General features: G+C 40.2%; 1 protein-coding gene across 2 annotated transcripts; it reads left to right on the top strand.

The window, feature by feature from the left end:
- The first annotated feature begins 804 nt into the window (after positions 1 to 804).
- Positions 805 to 17996, top strand: pou6f1 (POU class 6 homeobox 1). 2 transcript variants are annotated; one of them, XM_041798636.1, is made up of 12 exons: positions 805 to 1091; positions 4644 to 4736; positions 5254 to 5335; positions 6131 to 6320; positions 6467 to 6603; positions 7422 to 7647; positions 8963 to 9222; positions 9311 to 9439; positions 10325 to 10576; positions 13995 to 14130; positions 14214 to 14382; positions 15898 to 17996. In XM_041798636.1, the coding sequence occupies exons 4-12, from the start codon at positions 6140 to 6142 to the stop codon at positions 16244 to 16246; spliced, it is 1839 nt and encodes a 612-aa protein (XP_041654570.1). In that variant the 5' UTR covers positions 805 to 1091; positions 4644 to 4736; positions 5254 to 5335; positions 6131 to 6139; the 3' UTR covers positions 16247 to 17996. The 2 variants fall into 2 exon arrangements, with proteins under 2 accessions (XP_041654570.1, XP_041654569.1); XM_041798635.1 differs by lacking the exon at positions 5254 to 5335.
- Positions 17997 to 18943: the final 947 nt, after the last annotated feature.

The following is an 18943-nucleotide window of genomic DNA, read 5'->3' on the forward strand; positions in this document are numbered from 1 at the left end:
CCCATATTTGCTAGAATTATTCCATTTTCACTACTTCTTGCACTCATTTTAAGCCAATTTTAACCAAATTTGATCATTGTTTCTGCAAATTAATGCCTTTTTTAACCCATTTTTGCCACTTTTAACCCATTTTGATTCTGTTTTAAGAAAAGGGGTTCACATTCTTTTGAAGGCTTTATACTTGGCACAAATAATAAAAAAATATTGCTTTGTCAAGAGCAATATTGTTGATCTCCACGGGCCCCAAATTTGGCTGGGCCGCAGAAAGCTCCTTCCTTTATCCCCCTTATGGACAGCCTTGTTCATTAGACAAACAAAATATATATTTTATTTTTTAAAAAGCAGGCCCATACAAACCAGCAAATGCCCCTTTTTCAGTATTAAAATGAATAAAGTAGTTCTGCAAATATAATTATAGCACTATATTTTAGTACATTTCCCCGATTATATCCAAAATAGCTCCAAACAGCTGTTTAACTGAGAGGTAAACAACTTTTCTGTCTGTTAGAAACAGTATTAGTGAGCTTATTTCCAAAATTATACGTTAATCCAAAGAAATGAACAGTTTCCTTATACATTAAAAATACTATCCTTGAGTATGGTGCAGTTTCAGGCATTTGTCAGTGCTGTCTCAAAGTGATTTGTGTGTTTTCTCATCGTGTCAGTGCTTCTCTCTGCTCTGCCTTAAATGTGCTGCGGCCCCTTTAAGAGAACCATGGCACCTCTCAAGTCGAGGCAGACATTTTTCAATGCAAGATTTTTTCTTGCATAAATTATGTTCATGACGTAGTGCCAAAGGCCAATTTTGTGGCAAATTTGTCCGACTTTTCAGCTCAAAAAGGATTCTCTGAGTCACCTCAAGGATTTTTGATTGCCTGAACTGTTGCTGAAAGGGCATCGTCATTAAATATTAAGAAAGGGGACATTGCAACATTGCAAGCCTCCTTATCAATGCAAATTCCTCTTTTGTGTGCAGTCACAGCGCCTGTCTGGGAGCTGAGATGAATTTTTAATTATGTGTGACCGAAACAAACTGTGACAAGGACCTTTATAAGAGCGGAGGATTACAGAAAATAAGCTGCATTTACGCGGTAAGTTGCATATAATAACCGGAGACTATTCGTGCCTGCTTTTCGCACAGAGCAGCGAAATGGCGAGAGGAAATGAGTTTTGGTTAATATGCAATGTTCGTAATTAGCATAATTTATATATTTATGATAAAGAGAGGGAAATACATAATATTCGGTCTCTAGACACGGGTCGAGATGATTTCTGTCGCCTGTAGTTGGTGGGTAGCTCTTGTCTCCAAAAGTGGCCGACGCGACGAGACTTTTATTGGGCAGGATGGGGGTGGGGAGCCCATCAACACCCGCTGAAGTTTTGACACATCCTCATTTCTAACGGGGCATTGCAGCAGGAAATGCACCAGCTGCAATCTTTGCTCGATCTGTTGTGGATTTGCAACCACTCCATGCCTACGATCAGCGAGTTTACCCCCGGTTTTTAGCAGCCAAAGTGCAACACAGTATGGCCTGTTTATATAGGCCCCTCCAAATAGTCTAGTCCTGCAATGACAGAAATAGCTATGAATTAAAAAAACAGTCCTCTGCATGTGGCTCTATCTTAACTAGGATTAAGCCCTTTAAGTGCAGATACTACAGGCTAACTGAGGTCACCAGCATGACACTTAGCACATGTTTTTGTCACAGAAATAGCTGCACAATGAAAAGGGGAGTTAGACTTTGAATGACTTAATTCAGTTAGATTCAGTATGCTTTACTGGCATGAATGTAGAAGAAAAATACTGCCAAACTCCCACATAATAAACACAACCTAATGTCAGGAAAAGAAAACTAAAATATATTATCCATTTCCTGTATGTCTATTTATGGAGCCTTATATTTATATGTATGCCTGAATTTTTATGCCTGAAATTCTGTTAAAGCTTCATTGTATTTTGTGCATATCTGTGTTCAGTGTTGTATAGAGAAGAGTATTGAAATCCAGTACCAACATGCTACTGGTAAACAACACATCCAACACCTAACATCCTGAGGCAAATCACAGATTTTGGTCCTTCGATTTGGTTCCCTGCCACCCTGGCGTGACCCTCAGTCACTCCAAATGAAAGGCACATGATGCACTTTGAGTAACTTGCATAAAGACAGTGCATTTTTACTTGTATTTTTTTGCCTTCATTTGAGATATTTCGTTGAATCATGTATGATTACAGCAAAGCTTTTATTTAACCACTGCATTTTATCCCTTTTTTCTAACAAGTATCAATTCAGGCATTGTTTAGGCACCGCCTAATTTAAAAAGTATTGATGTCGCACCAGTGTTGGAAAAAAAGATGCCTAACCCTAGTGTTGTGTATGCATATATAAGACATCTTTGTCTATTTTTGTTTTGTAACCTTAATGTTGGTGTGTGATTTCTGCTGTCGTAGGGCCATAAATTAAGGTGGTAAATTGAAAGTCGTCCAGCTGCAAACCTCAACCATGGGGCAGGAAGTGACATACTTACCCTTGTTGGGTTTTCCTCAGTTTGTGGAGTGTTAGTTTTAAATTTTGCAGCCCTTACCCTAATCCTCTTTGGATTTTCTTTAGTTTGTGGTCTGTTAATTATCAGTCCATTTTTATTAAAGAAGTTTAATGCTGTGAAAAATAGCCACTTACCGTAACCTCTAACAGTGAACAGAATATTTAGGCTTGGTTTATGCATGTCACATCTCACACCATGGTCAGGGTCGCCCGCTTGTGGAGTTCTGCACCATATGAGCCCAAGACGCCCCAACACATAGGTCTGTAGCCAGATTCTCTTGGGGTAAATTTGTCTGTTATTAACTTACATTTTGATTTCTCTACTTGTAAATGATATCAAGTTTCCCTGTTTCTCATAAAAAATGTTTTTGGGGGCTTTTTGCCTTTAAGGATAGGACAGCTGCAGAGAAAGAATCATAGAGAGAAGAAAAAAGGAAGGCATGCACTTAACAGGGCTAGGATCAGGATTTGTTTTGCGACCAGTGCATTGAGGACTGTGACCTGAGTATGTTGGCACCTGCTCAACCAACTGGGTTTTCACTTCACTTATTTGAAGAAAAATAAGTCCTTCAGAGGGCCTGTACTTATTACTCAGATGACGTAGTTATTGTGGCCTTTAAAAGCCCTGAAGAGCAGCTCCGAACTGAGACAAAAGGATTCTCTGGGTGAGAACTGCTGGACCTTAGTGTATCAAAAACAAAAGAGCTGCTTAAGCCTTTCACTATTGACATTTTACCATTCCCACACTAAAAATCAACAGCTAGACTAGTGGCTTTCAAACTTTATTTGCTCAAGGCACATCTGAAATCCTGCCAGATTCTTGAGGCAAACCATTATCATATCCATGCAGAATAGCTTCTTTGAAATGTGTTATAGTGTCTTGCAGTAATAATGCATGGTTATACAAATTCCCATGGTATACCTTGACTTGTCTCTGCCACACCATTTGAGAACCATTGAGCTAGACCACTAAGAAGGTCTGGTGCCTTGGCACAACAATTGACAACAAACTCACATTCAAAGCTAACATTGAAGTAATCTACTCCAAATGCCAGCAATTACTTTTCTTTTTTTAAGGTTGTTATGGGGCTTTTTGCCTTTATTTGAGAGATAGGACAGTGGGTAGACAGGGATGAGCAAGAGCCACAGGCCAGACTTTAACCACATGCATGGGGCACGAACCACTAGGCTGTTTGCACCCCTGATCCCTCTTTTCTTGAGGAAACTACATACAATGCAGACCAATCACTCAATACTACTATCTTTCTACAGGTGAACCAGTTCTTAATTTGAACATAACAGACTGATTTGGTGCTATGAGCAACATACTTCTTGACCCTCTCATAAGATCATTAAACTAAGCAGTAAAATCAGTGGAGTGCATCTGGAGTCTTTGTGCAGCATAAACAACAGAAGGACTAATAAGAAACTACAGATTGCCTCAGGATGCAGATACAGATCTCTCCCTGTCAGGACAAAACATGCCTTGTCTATCTTTGTGACATCCTCTACAAAACTCATTAATACATAAGCCAGCCTGGGGGCTGACCCCCCAGCTCCGATGGAACTATTTTGTCATGAATTCATGAAGTGGGTAATTCTGGCACAACCTTACCGACTTCCAAGGTGCATGGAGGATGAAGAAAGTCTTGAAGAGAACAGAAATCTCCAGCAACACTTGTAGTTAAGAGAAGAACTCTATTTGACTGACGCATTTCGGCTTGTAGCCTTCATCAGGGTCATAAAGAAACTTTGCAAACAACATTTAAATAGGGTAGTATGAGAACAGAAAAAATGTGAAAAAATTCAAAATGATACCAAGTTACATGTATACCAGCCAATAGGGTAACAACACCAATTGGTTCAGTGATCATGTGGTTTATAGCCAATAGACATACCAAATTTTTCATCGACATGTTTAGTCAGACTTATTTTCCATCTTAAAACTGCACGTGTTGTCCACTGTCTCTTTTGTCCACAACTATATGTTGTGTTTTCCCTCCTGCTTTTGTACAAATGAAGTTCCCAACAGATCAGTGATGTTCTTTGTGTTGCATTGTCTGTTTTGAGTTTGTTTCTAATGGATATTTCTTCACCCAGAATGCCTGGAGGACAGTGATTGTGGTGGTGCATCAAGTCATGAACTCCCAGGATCTCCCTGCCAAAGATGCCCCACTTACTGTCAATGAGCAGGTAACACTCACCTTCTGTCAAAGCAAACCACAGGGCTTCCTCTTCTTTCCAAAGCCACATTAGACTCACCCAAACCCTATGATAACTTCTAAATTTTGTGCTTCTGTCAACCTCCATTTGCAAGCATACCATATCATAATGGAATGATAATGTTCATTAAAATCTGAAGCCACTTTTTGTTGTTTTTTCATACAGTAATACCTGCTGTCCTATGCTTGTGATGTTTACCGACTTTTAAACTCCTTGCTTAATAATTAATTGTGTTTTTCTCTCTCCAGTAACACTTTGTGTAGTCATAGTCGGCAAACAAAAGCAATGCTCTTCATTGGTGGTTGTGGTGAAGGGAGCTTTTAGAAAGCATTGCTTGTGCTGCTTGTTGGCTGATGCTCTTATCATTGTTTTAGTGTAGTCGTGCTCTCTCTGCATTCATGCCTCTTTCCTTTTAAGTGTTGTCTTTATTTTAATTTTTGGTCATTTTGGTGTCCTAACATGTGCTTGGCTTCTCTGTTCTCCTTAGCCATTCACTGTCTGACTGCAGAAGTCTTTTTACAGCCATTTAAATCCTGCACTTTGAAATTCCCTCTGCCAAAGACAACCAGGTATGCATCCTCCTCTCTCCTACTGCATTGTCTCTTGAGCCTGACCGATAGCGTCCTTTTAGACTAGTAGTCATGGCAATTTTAGAGGGAAACATTTCAGTAATTACTGACGTGGAGGCTAATAGGTTTTTTAAGCTTAAGATGACTATATACCTTTCCAAGAACTGGTTGTTTTCAATGGAAATGGAACCCATTCAACTCTGGTGTAATGTCATTCCCAGCTCTGACATCTGATTTCTGAGGTAAATGAAACGCAGTAGTTTTTTTTTTATTTTTTCATGGCACCAGTTTCAAATCAGTACACCCAAGAAGCCTTCTAAGAGGTGTCAAGGATAATGGAGAAATAGTGTGGCGTGCAAGACAGACACATACACAGACAGACACACCAGTTATAGTAGTAAGATATTGGCCAACAGTATATCATCAACATATCGGTCAGGCTCTGATTGTCTCTCTGCACCTTGTCCTTCTGCCCAGGTTGTCTCGCTGCCTCTCCTATAAGTTTCATTATGCATACCATGAATCATCAATCAGGTCAAAATTAGTTTTGTTATGTTATTAAAGATGGTGGTGAACTACGTTTTAAGAAATTGGCTGATTTGCAGCCCTACATGTGCTAAACTCAGTGTTACTTAAAACAGGACTGTATTTTTACTGACATAACTGTTTCATAAACTTATCAAAATTATATTACATCATCTTCTATGAATATCACTGAACTATAGGTCAAAGTGGAATACAGCAGGCAGCTCCTTTTGCAGATGAGTCATCTAAGTTTTACTATATCCTACACAGGTCATTGTGATGTCCGGCCATGAGACTATTCGTGTGCTTGAGGTTGAAGTTGATGCGACTCAGCCGCCATCGCTACCTGATGTAAAGACTGAATGCAAAGCTGAGGAGGTAGTGGCTCGGCCTGCAGAGCGACCTGAAGTCAGCAGCCCACAGGAAAGCTCTGCTGCACCCCAGAGCACCGGGGGAGCAGGTAAATCATTGAAGACAATGATGGATAGCAGAGCACCAGTTTTTCATACATAAATGACACAGTTGCTGTGAAATGTTAATACCAGCTGCAAAAAAAAAAAAAACTTTAAATGTCAGAAAGAACTAACCCTGGCTGTGCTCCTGCAGTGCTGGGTGAGCAGCAGGTGGTGTCTGTAGAGGCTCCGTCCCCTGCTGTCCAAACGCTGACTCCTGCCGTCCCTGTCAGTGTGTCCCTGCCACAGCCACAGGCTGCCATGCCCATCGCTGTACAAGGATGTCCACAGGTACCACAGCATGCACACTCTTATCACACTGCCCATGTTCAAAGTAAACTGTCTCATGCAATACTCATTAGTTTGCATGTCTGGTTAGTTTTGCTTTCTTCTATCTGGGTGGGCCTCCAGGCTTATGATGGGTTTGCAAGTAAACAGTATATATCAGGGTCTGGTCATGCAGACCATCAAAAGTTAGTGACCAGAATTTTAAACTAAGGAAGCCAATGCAGCAAGGCCAGGATTGGGGTTATGGGATCTTGTTCACTTAAACCAGTTACTGATTCAGATGCGGCATGTTGGCCTAACTGAAGGACTAAAAGAGCAGGAAGCTATTGAAATATAAAGTTCATGTGGATACAGGAAAAGCTCCTGAAGTTTTGGAGGGTCTTGTTTGCCTTCATGTATTATTTCTTGTCCAATATTCATGTGCCACATAGATTAATGATACTTTTGTCAGCCACAGGCTACAGAACATGATTTACTGGAGTCACTGACTGAAGCAATTGTCTCTAGTGCACTGTGAATCTGAATAATGGAACAAATCTGACACCTGAGTACTGAGCCTGAGGCTCTGGAAACTGTCAGCACATCATTTCCAGCAATTGGAGGAAGTCACACCATACCACTGCAACAAAAAATAAACAGAACACCCTATTAAAACACCTTACAAGTGGTGAGCAGGACAATTGAGAGTGAAAACAATAAATTGAATTACCTTCCCCAGTAAAAACATAGAAAGCATATCAAAACAGATAAATCAGAAGATCTGGAATAATGTGACTCTCTTCACCTCTCATGAATGTGTATCTTTTATTTGATCACACAAGGTGCTGACCCAGGAAAGCCTGGCCACTCTGATGACCGGTATGATGGCTCAGACCGGATCTCTGGGGCAGCCTTTGCTCATCCCCTTCAGTATGGGGGGCTCTATCGGTGGCCAGGGTGGGCTGGCTGTTCTCACCTTACCGACCACTAATGTAGCCACTCTGCCGGGACTGGCTGCAGCTAACCCGGCTGGAAACCTGCTCAAACTGCCCTTTGCTGGCCTCCAAGGTAATACAGCTAGAGTACAATTTCTCCTTGTCTGGCTTCTCATAGTCTTGTGGAGTCCAAATTTATTTTGGATTGATCACAGCTGACATTTGACTTCAATATTGACAAAGAAACACAACATCTAACTCTGACCTTCTGAAGCAGTGCTAGCAGTGTATCTGTAGAAATGGAAAAATAAACGGGCTGGTCACTTTATCAACTTTGGCACAGACTATAATGTACTTTACTGATAAATATTGGGTAGTAATGAAAATATAATGTCCACACAATCTAACAGTTATAGTGGCTTATAGTTACAGTAGTAAAAAAAAATGTCTCTTAAAAAGAATGAGATGTATTATCATAATATTTGGTTCAGAGTCTCAGACATTTCTGTTGTCCTTCCGATGTGTTGTATTTCTTTTGGATATCTGTCATCTGCTCATTTTGCCCAGTTATAGGGTCTAAATCCTCGTTTATAGATGAAAAATGTCCACATATGTTTTCCCATTCCTACAAATTTCAGTGATACCCCTAGATCAGTGGTTCTCAACTAAGTGGGCGTCCATTTATAGACTTATGGGTACATTTCAATGTTTTCTTAATATCTAAACTCAGTTGTCTCCCTTTATGGATAACAAAGCTTCTTCTTTGTCAAAATCTCTGGAAATTGCTAAACATGTATGGAAATTCAGAGGAGGTTGGGGTAAAATGTGCTTGTTTTGTCCCGTCTCTTTGTTCAGTCATATGTTTTTGTTCTGTCTTTGGTTACAGACTGGAACATGCTTGATTAGATAAATAAAAATCATTGAAAATCATGGGGTATTTTGAGTCACAATTTGTAATTACGGGACTTTTATGGCTCCTGAAGCTACAACCATTGCTCTAGATAAGCGTTTCTCAATCTTTTTTCTGGTAAGGCATCCTTTAAAATTTTGAAAAATCTCAAGTTACTCTAAGCAAAATGTATTGATAAAAAAACTATCTTCCTACAGTTCCTTGAGGAATTAATTTGGTAATAGAATTAAATAGCTAAATCTATTAAACAATCTCTTTAAGAATTGAAATTCTTGTTTATTGAATAGTGGTGTAGACCTTAAAATAGTCTCTTTACATTCCATGACCGAAACACTGGTGTGATTACAGGAAAAGGGCATATGAGACAATACTGAACATACCTGCCAAACATGAACATGCTAACATCCCATTGTAAGCTTATCAATGTTCTGGCATCAATGTGTCAAAGACCACTAGTTTGTTTAAGTGTCTTCTGTGTATCACATATGCACACTGAACCAGGGAATAAAAGTCAGTCTGCCCTCTAATCTTTACTCAGCTGCTACAGTCCTGAACTCGGTCCAGCCCCAGCTGCACACAAATACACAGACCATGTTCCAGCATCAAGCTGCGTCCATTCAGCCAGTGCAGGCAGCTGTTCAGCAGGTGACGACTCAGCCAACACAAGTGACCAATGCACAGGTCACTGCTGCTCAGGTGGCAGCAGCCCAGCCGACCTCAGCCTCCACGACTGTCTCTCAGTCCAACATATCTGTCGCAGCACTCCAGACTGCAGGACTATCCATCAATCCTGCCATTGTAAGCACATAGTAAAATTTCAGTACTTCATTTAACACTGTGTGATTTTATCATGCTGTTTTCACATGCTGTGTTTTTTTCTGCTCAGATTAACGCCGCCTCTCTTGGAGCTCAGCCCCAGTTCCTCAGCTCCCTCACCTCCACTCCCATCCTGACCAGTGCCATGTCCAACATGGCCGGCATCACCAGCCAGATCATCACAAATGCACAGGGACAGGTGGGCTTTAATAAAATTTGCAGGTTTTTTTCCATTAGATTTAAATTTTCTAGCATTCTTTATCCTAGGGCTGTACGGTAGTATGACTGTGGACTCACAACAAGAAGGTTGCTGGTTTGAACCCCTTTCAGACAGGGCCTTTCTGTTTGCATGTTCTCCCTGTGCATGCGTGAGTTCTTTTGAGGAACATCAGCTTCCTTCCACAGTCCAAAGACGTGCTTGTTGAGCTGACTGGTGACTGTAAATTGTCCACAGGTGTGAGTGTGGGTCTATATGTCAGCCTTTTGATGGTTTACTCCACTTGTCACCCTATGACAGCTGGAGCTCCAGCCTGCATGACCCCAAACTAGTTGAGCAGATAATAGATGAATGAATGCTTTGTATTGCATTGCATTATACTAGAATATATTGGAGAGTTTTGATTTTATGCCTTACTTCTCTTGCCTTTTAACAACTGTGCCATCAGCTGATGAAAGTTCTTTGATTGCATAGGAGGCAGAACAAATTTAATACCTAAATGAGAAAGCTTTAATAACATTTAAACATGATGTTTAATCAGTTTTACTCCAAGGACTATCAAACTGTTATTGTTTTGCATTTCTGTGTTGGGAATAAAGCCCCAGCCTGCAGTTAGCATCACTCAGCAGAGCTGTTTCAAGTCAGTAGAGCGGTCTGAACTGATATGTCCTTTCAAATAGTTTCATTACTCAATCTTATGGCTGCTGCAGCCCATTAGAGTTAGTCTGCAAACAAAAACAATTCTTAAGAAGCATGATTATATTGTGAGTGAACTGCTTAGCCAGATGCAGAAATGCCATTAGACTGGTTGTTCAATTTTCTTTAAGTGTCTGATCTGTTTCACTTAACTTGAAACAATTCTCACAGGTCATAGGAACCCTGCCTCTGCTAGTGAACCCAGCATCTCTGGCTGGAGGGGCTGCAACGTCAACCCTGCCCCTCCAGGGACTCCAGGGTCTTCAAGGTCTCCAGGTCCAGACAGTCACCCCACAGCTGCTTCTGAACACCCAGGGTCAGATCATCGCCACGGTGGGGAATGGAGCTGCAGCTGTCGCAACTTCTGCTGCAGTTCTGCCTAAAGCTGCTGCTCCTACAACACTCACAAAGCCTAGCACACAGGTAAACAACAGAAATAAGACCGATATTTTTAAATACAGTGCTTAACAAATTTATTAGACCACCTGTCATATTTGTCTCAAAGACCATCCAGCATCATGAAGTGCTTTAATGTGGACTCTTTCATTTTCAGTGAGCTCTCGACGTTTTACCATTTTGAACAGGAATGAGGGATTTCAAACTGAGTTCACCCAAATTTGAGCCAGCTCACTGGGCTTCTCTGAGCTTTTTTTCTGTTCAGGAATGCAAGTAGATAGCTATAGTTTGACATATTAATCAAAAAATATTAATGTGCTTTGCTATTTTTTTCAGGTTTTTTTGTGGATCAGTAAATTTGAAAGTTCATGGATAACAATGATAATTGTATTTTGGCATTGGGGATGTCATTTCGGTTGAAGAGCTTCTACATATTGGTGTATTGACCATTGCAGAAACATGGAAGGTGATTTTGGTGGTTGCCAATACTGTTGATTTCTGGCAGCTGTGGCATAAACCTTACTTTGGTTAGGGTTAGGGTGGTCTAATAAATTTGTTAAGCACTGTATGTATATATATTTTTTTACCATAGACTGTATGTTAAGAGTAAGAATGACTCAGGAATGGCTCTTAGGACTGAAGTTTTCATCTTCTTAGCTACACCTAGGTTAGTTTTTACACTTGAGAAGAATGTGGTTTTATAGGGTTTTATCAAGCACTTTGTTAGGATAGTCTCAGTGAATCACCCTGCAAACCTGCTGTTTACTTAGAAGAATCAACTTTGATAGTGAAGCATAAACTGGATAAAAACGGGTCACATTCTTATTGAGTGCTCTACAGAGCTGTCAGCAGGTTGTTACTGCACTGTTTGTGGCTTTCTTGATCCTTCGATGTTGGCTCTTCCTATCAGTGTGAAGGAGAATTCACCAAGCCTTGGATTGTTCACCCACTGATAGAGAATGTGAGCTGGGTTTAGACCCTTTGAGGTTAGTTTTCCCCCAGTGATGATGTGGTATTGCAGGAGTAGAAGGCAGATGTCTGCGTCAAAAACCCATCTGACTTTTATAACAATAGTAACAGGTTAGTTCTAGTACAGGAGAGACTGGGTGTTCTTCACAATTTGGAAGGAAAAAAGGTGCTTATAAAAGATTATCCATATTGGCTAAAATGAGTGGAAAAATACTGTTATGTCAGTAAAAATTCAATATTATGTATTTCTACTTAAGACTGACTGAGCAAATGTCCTCTTCAGAGTGAAGCCAGAATGTTTAGAGCTCACCCTGCTGACTGGCTGCAGTTTAGGTCATAAACTTGGCCTCTTTAGTGATAACAGATGAGTCATGGATAAAACCATGAAATGAAAAGACCTGAAGTAAAGCGAGAGAAAATGTAATGAAATTAACAATAGAATCATAAAACTTTACAGTTGGAGTGTCTACTTATCAGTACCATCCTGACTTTTTAGCAATGTGTGTTAGTCAGAGGGGCAAAGCGTCAAAACTACATCTCCACTGCAGTATGCCAGCACCTTTCAGGGGAATACTGCTGTGTCTGAGAAGCCCACTCATATGCTGTTTAAGTTTTATACAAAAGCCCTTTGTTGACATGCGTCCATATATTTATGAACTATTTTTCCCCACAAGAGCTGTTAGCTCTTAGGATCTTGACTAATTTTGTCCTATAAATAGTATATACACTATATGGACAAAAGTATTTGGCCAGTTGACCATTACACCAACAAGGACTGTAATAGCATTATATCCAATTACATGTACTTTAACATGGAGTTGGCCCTCTTTTTGCAGCTATAACAGCATCCACTCCTCTTGGAAGGCTTTCCACAAGATTTTGGAGTGTTTCTGTGGGAATTTGTGCCCATTCGTTCTATAGAATATTTAAGAGGTCAGACAATGATGTTGGACCAGAAGGCCTGGCTCTCAATTGGTCACAGTGCTCCTCAGTGGGCTTGAGGTCAGGGCTCTGGCAGGCTTGTTAAGTTCTTCCACACCGAACTCTTCAGATCATGCCTTTATATTCCATGCTTTGTGCAGTGGAGCACAGTCATGTTGGAATAGAGAAGGGTCTTTCCCAAACTATTGCCACAAAGTTAGAAGCATAGCATTGCCTAAAATTTCTTGGTATGCTGAACCATTAAGATCGCCCTTAACTGGAGATAAGGGGCATAGCCCAAACCTTGAAAACAGCCCCATATCGTTATCCCTCCTCCAGAAAAATACACATTTGGCAATGCAGTCAGGCAGGTAATGTTCTTCTGGCATCCACCATACCCAGACTCACCCATCTGACTTCAAAACAGAGAAGCGTGATTGGTCCCTCCACAGAACACTGCTCCACAGTCCAATGTCAATGTGCTCTACACCACTCCACCTGAAGTTTGGCATCAGACTTGGTGATGTGAGGCTTGCATGATGTTTGACCATGGGATCCCATTCCATGAAGCTCCCGCTGCCTCATTTGTGTGCTTCCATTAATGCCATTGGAAGTTCAGAACTATTCAGCTATGGTACGGGAGAGCGTCAGTGACTTTTTCCCACTGTGTGCCTAAGCAGTCATTAACCCCTCTCAGTTGACTGTGGAGCATCCCGCAGTGATGAAATTTCCCAAACCATCTTTTTGCAAAGCTGGTATCCATCACAGTACCAGGTTTGAAGTCAATGAGCTCTTCAGAACGACCCATTTTGTATTAGAAATGTTTGCAAATGGAGATTTCATGGCTATTTAACAGGTGTGACCAAGTACTTTTGTCTATATAGTGTAGGTACAGTAGGCTATTCATTGTGATAGGCCAGACCACAGCATGCCTTGCTGCCGTTTCTCATACCACTGACATAGGTCAGACCTATTCAAATCAGGAGAGACTTAAATATGAGTGAGCAATTGTTTATTTGACTTCATCCTGATGTTTTTATGTATTTGAGGGTGTAGTGAGGCTGACAGCAGGATAGGATAACCCTGCAAACACTGATGAGAAGGCTTAGGGATGGGGGTGAGGGGAGTGGACTTCTCAGGAGCTGAACCTTGACACTGATTAGATAGAATAGAGGTGGCGGGGGTGGTCACAGTGATCAGGCTGAAACAGAGGGAGCATAAGAAATAGATAGACATGAATAAGTGATGAATAATGAATGCTTTATTAAGCTTCATTACTTTTTTTGTAGATCTTACAACTAGGGACTTGTCACGGCCAATTAGCAATCCCAAGGAAACAACTGAAAAGTACTCATTATCTCAGAAAAACAGTTAAATCAGTGTGTGGATGCATGTATACTCGATGTTTCTGTAGTTTGGGTTCAAAAAAGGACAAAAACATAGATAAATAGAAAAATACTTGTCCAATTCTGACATCCTCAAAAGGGTATGAATACTTTTTTGCCATGTCTTTTATTGCATTCACATTTAAGATTTCATATTTGTTCCTTCCCAGGCTTCTGCAACGACCGTCACCCAGTCACCAGTCGTTATCGCTCCACAGCCGTCTGTACTGAAGACGGCCACCACGCTCTCCTCCACAGTACCCATCACCTGTGGAGACCTAGCGAAAGTGGGCCAGCTTGTGAGCAGTACGTACACCTGCGTCTTCTATCCAAACATAGATCTGCTTTAAGTAGGTAGATATTTTTAACCAGATTCTCCTCGTCTGTAGAACCCCAGCAGGTCGTGAGCAGCGAGGAAGGCATTAATCTGGAGGAAATTCGAGAGTTTGCCAAGAATTTCAAGATCCGTCGGCTGTCTTTGGGGCTTACGCAGACACAAGTAGGTCAGGCTCTGACTGCTACTGAGGGTCCGGCCTACAGCCAGTCTGCTATTTGCAGGTAATTTACTCCCCTGCTCTTGTTGCCTTTGGCAGTGAAGCTTATGCAACAGACGCTTCAATAATAAAAATGTTTTTCCCTATGAAACATCAGGGAGTCATCAATGACGGTGCACTATATCATCATCTAAAGACCTGCTATACCTGCACATGCACATCAGTTATTTTAACATGTGGAATGACAGCTGTTGTATTGATGCTCTCTGCACTCAGAGTAGTGATATCAAATGGTTGCCTTTTTACACATATCTTTTGCTTTGGTATTTCATCCTAAAAGCCTTTTTAAATTTAACCTGAGTCTCGTGTTAGTGAAGAGAACAGCGAGGAAGAGGTTACCGTAATGTAGATCAAGGTGAGTACAGTGGGAAAGATGTGGGAAGATGTGAATGAAATCATTTGACTTCACTACCCAGAGTGCACTGAACAACAAACACAGCCAAAGCACAGTTCAGACCAAAGTATGTGAGATGCAACAAGACTGTTTTACAAGGGGACACATGCAGTTGTATGAGCTGAGCTGTTGATTCAGACTGTCAGTGGTGCTTATGATTCACTTTGTCAAATCCTTGACAGCTGGTTTCAAAACATTGCAAAAAGATAAATGTGAAATAAGAACTGAAAATCTTGTTTTGAAAGGCTAAATGCAGACAAATACTTGTTTGAAGCTGAATATTTTGATGGATGAAATCATGCTTCACATGTAAACTTCCACCTGATACTGAAACTCCTATCCCCTCTATCAGCTGTGCAAGTAGGCAGGATGTGCAGCACTATACCAACCGATACATGAGAAATCATGGCCACAGTGGTCAAATTTGTCCACTGAAACTGGTTGTTCTTGGTTGATGGCTTAGTTAGAACAAGACTGAGATAGCAAAGCATCTTTGTGTTCATATCTGCTAATCTTGGCCATATTCCATATCTGCCATCAGCAAGGTACATCTTGCCTAAGCTCCAGTCTGAAATGATCTGACCAGCATCATTTAAGGAGAACAAGGCAGTAGCAATGGCTGCTGCAGGTATAGCGTCTAGCATGGATGTAAATATAGTATGGCGGCAGTTTTGTCAGAATTGGACCTTATTTCTTTTTGAAACAACAAGCAAAGGGCTGCACTGAAAGCTTTTCATGATTGAAAGGATGTTTCACTCCTCTTTCCTCAACATAAGTTTTATCCAAGTACAAAGCGCCACAGTCCATAAACTACTGAACTCAAGTTACAACTGGAGCTGTGCATGCCTACCGTCTTATTTTGTCTTTTCACTCCAATTGGCCCATGATGAGTGTGACAGAACATTTGTCATATCAGTGGTTTGAGCAGGCACCCATTTACACAGACTACAGTCCTCAACGCACAGGTTGCAGCATTAATCTTTACAAAAATGTCTACCTGAAATACTCAAAGTGACTGTTTTGAGACTTTGTTCAGATGGGATTCATAGAGATGAAGTTGACTAACATTTTATGGAGTTTGCATTCTTATTAAATGGTTTAGATTAACCTTCTTTTGTCCTGTAGGTTTGAAAAGCTGGATATCACCCCGAAGAGCGCTCAGAAGCTGAAACCTGTGTTGGAAAAGTGGCTTGCTGAAGCTGAGCACTGGAACCAGAAAGGCCAGCAGAACCTGATGGAGTTTGTCGGCGGTGAACCGTCCAAAAAACGAAAACGGCGTACTAGCTTCACACCACAGGCCATAGAAGTTCTGAACTCGTACTTTGAGAAGAACGCCTTGCCCACAGGCCAAGAGATTACAGAAATTGCGAGAGAGCTGAACTACGACCGGGAGGTGGTGCGAGTTTGGTTTTGCAACCGGCGACAGACACTAAAAAACACAAGCAAGATCAACGTCTTCCAGGTTCAGCAGTGACCTCGTTCTGACCACTTTGGGGAGTTGAACTTTTGAATCAACAGCACAGATTGCTAGTGTGTTGTAAATAAAACTGTAACCACAAGAAGATTAACTTTTTAAGCAAATGAAAGAAAACAAGCATATTTATGTGGTATGAAAGAGAACTAGAAATAAGTTGTATTTTAAGGATGTATATGTGTACAAAACTCACTTGTGATTGGTACTCAACAAACCTGCATGGTCCTCTAATCAAATAGCATACTCTTTAAAAACATTTGACTTTTATACGACTGGTTTTATAGGATTTCCCTCTGAAATGAGTGGTAGGTCACTGAGTCACATTGATTTTTGTCACATAATTGTCCTTTTGGAACAATGACTGACATTTTGATGATGTTTGAATACCATGTTTTGCCAGTGTGGATGTTTTTTAGTTGCTCCTTTATTTCATACTCATGTAATGTTTTTACTGCCATTGCAGCTGTTCTTACACGTGTACGAGTCTGACTGGTAGAGTTATTTCTGAACTACATAGCCCATAACATTATTTTCATGCGAATCATTGGCTCAAGGAACATCAGAATTATTTTGCTAACTATGGACTGACTGCAACACTTTTAGGGACAATCATCATTTGATAAATCTTCAGAAGAATCACAAAGATTAGCTTGTTTGGCCTTTACAGCCATGGGAGATGTTGGTAGTGTTGGGTGTCCAGAGAAGGATGTTCCATGGTCAGCAGATTCAAAGTGAAGTTCTTGTCTACAGCACAGGAACAGTCAACTTATTTCAGTGATTTTATAACATTATTTCCATTTGTAAGATACTGATCTTGCAAAAACATGTACTGTACGTTAGACTGAAACATGATAATGTGCTTATCATACTCCGAGAGTATTTTGTGTCCTTTTTTTGTGTTGTGACTGTTCCCTGAACAGCTTGACAATGCTGCTGCATTTACCATCGTAACCAAGGTCATGTCAAACTGTATTTTGTTGCCTATAATCATTCAACTTGTGTGTTTTTTTTTTTTTTTAATCAAGCATCATATTGGTCAAATTAATTTACTGATTTTTTAAAGCAGAGCTTAATGTGCAGCCAAAAGGGGTTTTGATTTGTATTGCTGTGTTATGATTACATGTGAGGATTTTCAGTCTGAATGAGGTTTACTTGCATGTGCAGTAAATAGTTAATTTCTGCAAGGACAATACAGCAACTGTTTTCTTTATCTTTGCTACTTCCAAGACTTTCTTGCACTTTACAGCCGAGACGGAAAGGGGAAGTGAATGGTCAGTGTTTTGTGGATTGTTTGTGCGTGAGGAGTTAATTCCTGTATTTTAATGATCTCTAACTCCCTAAGCAGCTTTGCAATCAGAAACGGAACTGGCAACATTGCACCCATCATTCATAACAAAGTAGTCTAAGCAGATGAAACCCATGTCACTGCTAATTAGGTCTCTTATTTACACTGACAACAGTCTTTAACTGTTTAAATCAAAGGGTGCATATTATGGTTCATTTAATAGCTGCCTTTTTTAACAACAGTAGATCTGAGTTGCAGTGGACATGGGTAAACCTTACATTAGAAATAATAACTTGTGGAAAGACAATTTATCATATAGTTTAATATAATAAGTTAGCAATAGAGAAATTATGACCTACATAAGATAAGATATGTCAGCAAAGTACATTATATGTTCTGTTTCTTGCCAGAGGAGAGAAAGGAAAAGTTGGGTGCTGTTTGCCATTTTTTTGCCAGATAAGTAAAATAAACCTGTCTTTACTAATCATTCCTTGTTATGTGTTTATATTTTTCAAAAACAACCTGCCTTTGGTTGATGTGAATAATTAACCGCAAAAGAAAAGCCAAAGATGTGATTTATTGTATGTGAATCATCAACTCTAAAAGCAGCCTTTCTGGGTGCCTTCTAGCATTTTCAGTTGTTCCTTCAAAATGCTTTTATAGACCAAGAACTACTATGAATCTGCAGATCATTAGCTGCCCTGACATTCATTTTCAAAAATATCTCATTTGCCTTTTTCGTGACATGTCAGCATCTGGGTCAGCAAAAGACAGAGAGCACCGTGCAGTTGTACCTCTCTTTTATTTTCAGTTCTGCAGGTTGGCCAAAACTCACCAAAACTTTTTTAATTTATACATACCCATTCTATTGAAATATAGGCTTCTGAATTGTTCTGATAGAATGCTCTTCAATGACAAAGTATGACCTAATTTTAAAAAGATTTACTGCATATTTATTTATTGAAGAATGTTCCCACCTTTGATGGGTCCGAATATACAAAAATTATATCAAGTAAAAGTTCATTTTTTCCCATGATTTACTTCATAAAGTTAAATTTTAATATACTCAAGATTTGTGTCATACAAAGTGAAACATTTCAAGACTTTTTTTGTTTTAATCTTGATTTTTATGGCTTACAGCTCATGAATGTTGTGGGAAAGTCTAATTTGCGAAGGTTTCCTGAGCCTTTATTCCCTCACTCTGGTTCAGTACACACAACCATGATCATGAGGAAGACTGCTGACTTGACAAATGTCTAGAAGACAATTAGGGTAAGCCACAGAAGGTCATTGCTGAACCACACAGACAGGTCCAGGAAATGAACAGGTGTCATATTCCTAGTGTCAAGCCTGATGTCATAAGTGTCTCACATGGGCTAAGGAGAAAAAGATCCAGACCGTAGATCAGTGGT

This window comes from Cheilinus undulatus, linkage group 11 (genome assembly GCF_018320785.1).
Source record: "Cheilinus undulatus linkage group 11, ASM1832078v1, whole genome shotgun sequence".
NCBI classification, from domain to species: Eukaryota; Metazoa; Chordata; class Actinopteri; order Labriformes; family Labridae; genus Cheilinus; species Cheilinus undulatus.

Bases quoted from the DNA above. Each gene is read 5' to 3' on its own strand.
- pou6f1 (XM_041798635.1), top strand. From the start codon at position 4,683: ATGAACTCCCAGGATCTCCCTGCCAAAGATGCCCCACTTACTGTCAAT. The intron at 6,604-7,421 runs GTACCACAGCAT...TGATCACACAAG, and splicing joins CTGTACAAGGATGTCCACAG to GTGCTGACCCAGGAAAGCCT. The intron at 14,131-14,213 runs GTACGTACACCT...CCTCGTCTGTAG, and splicing joins AGTGGGCCAGCTTGTGAGCA to AACCCCAGCAGGTCGTGAGC.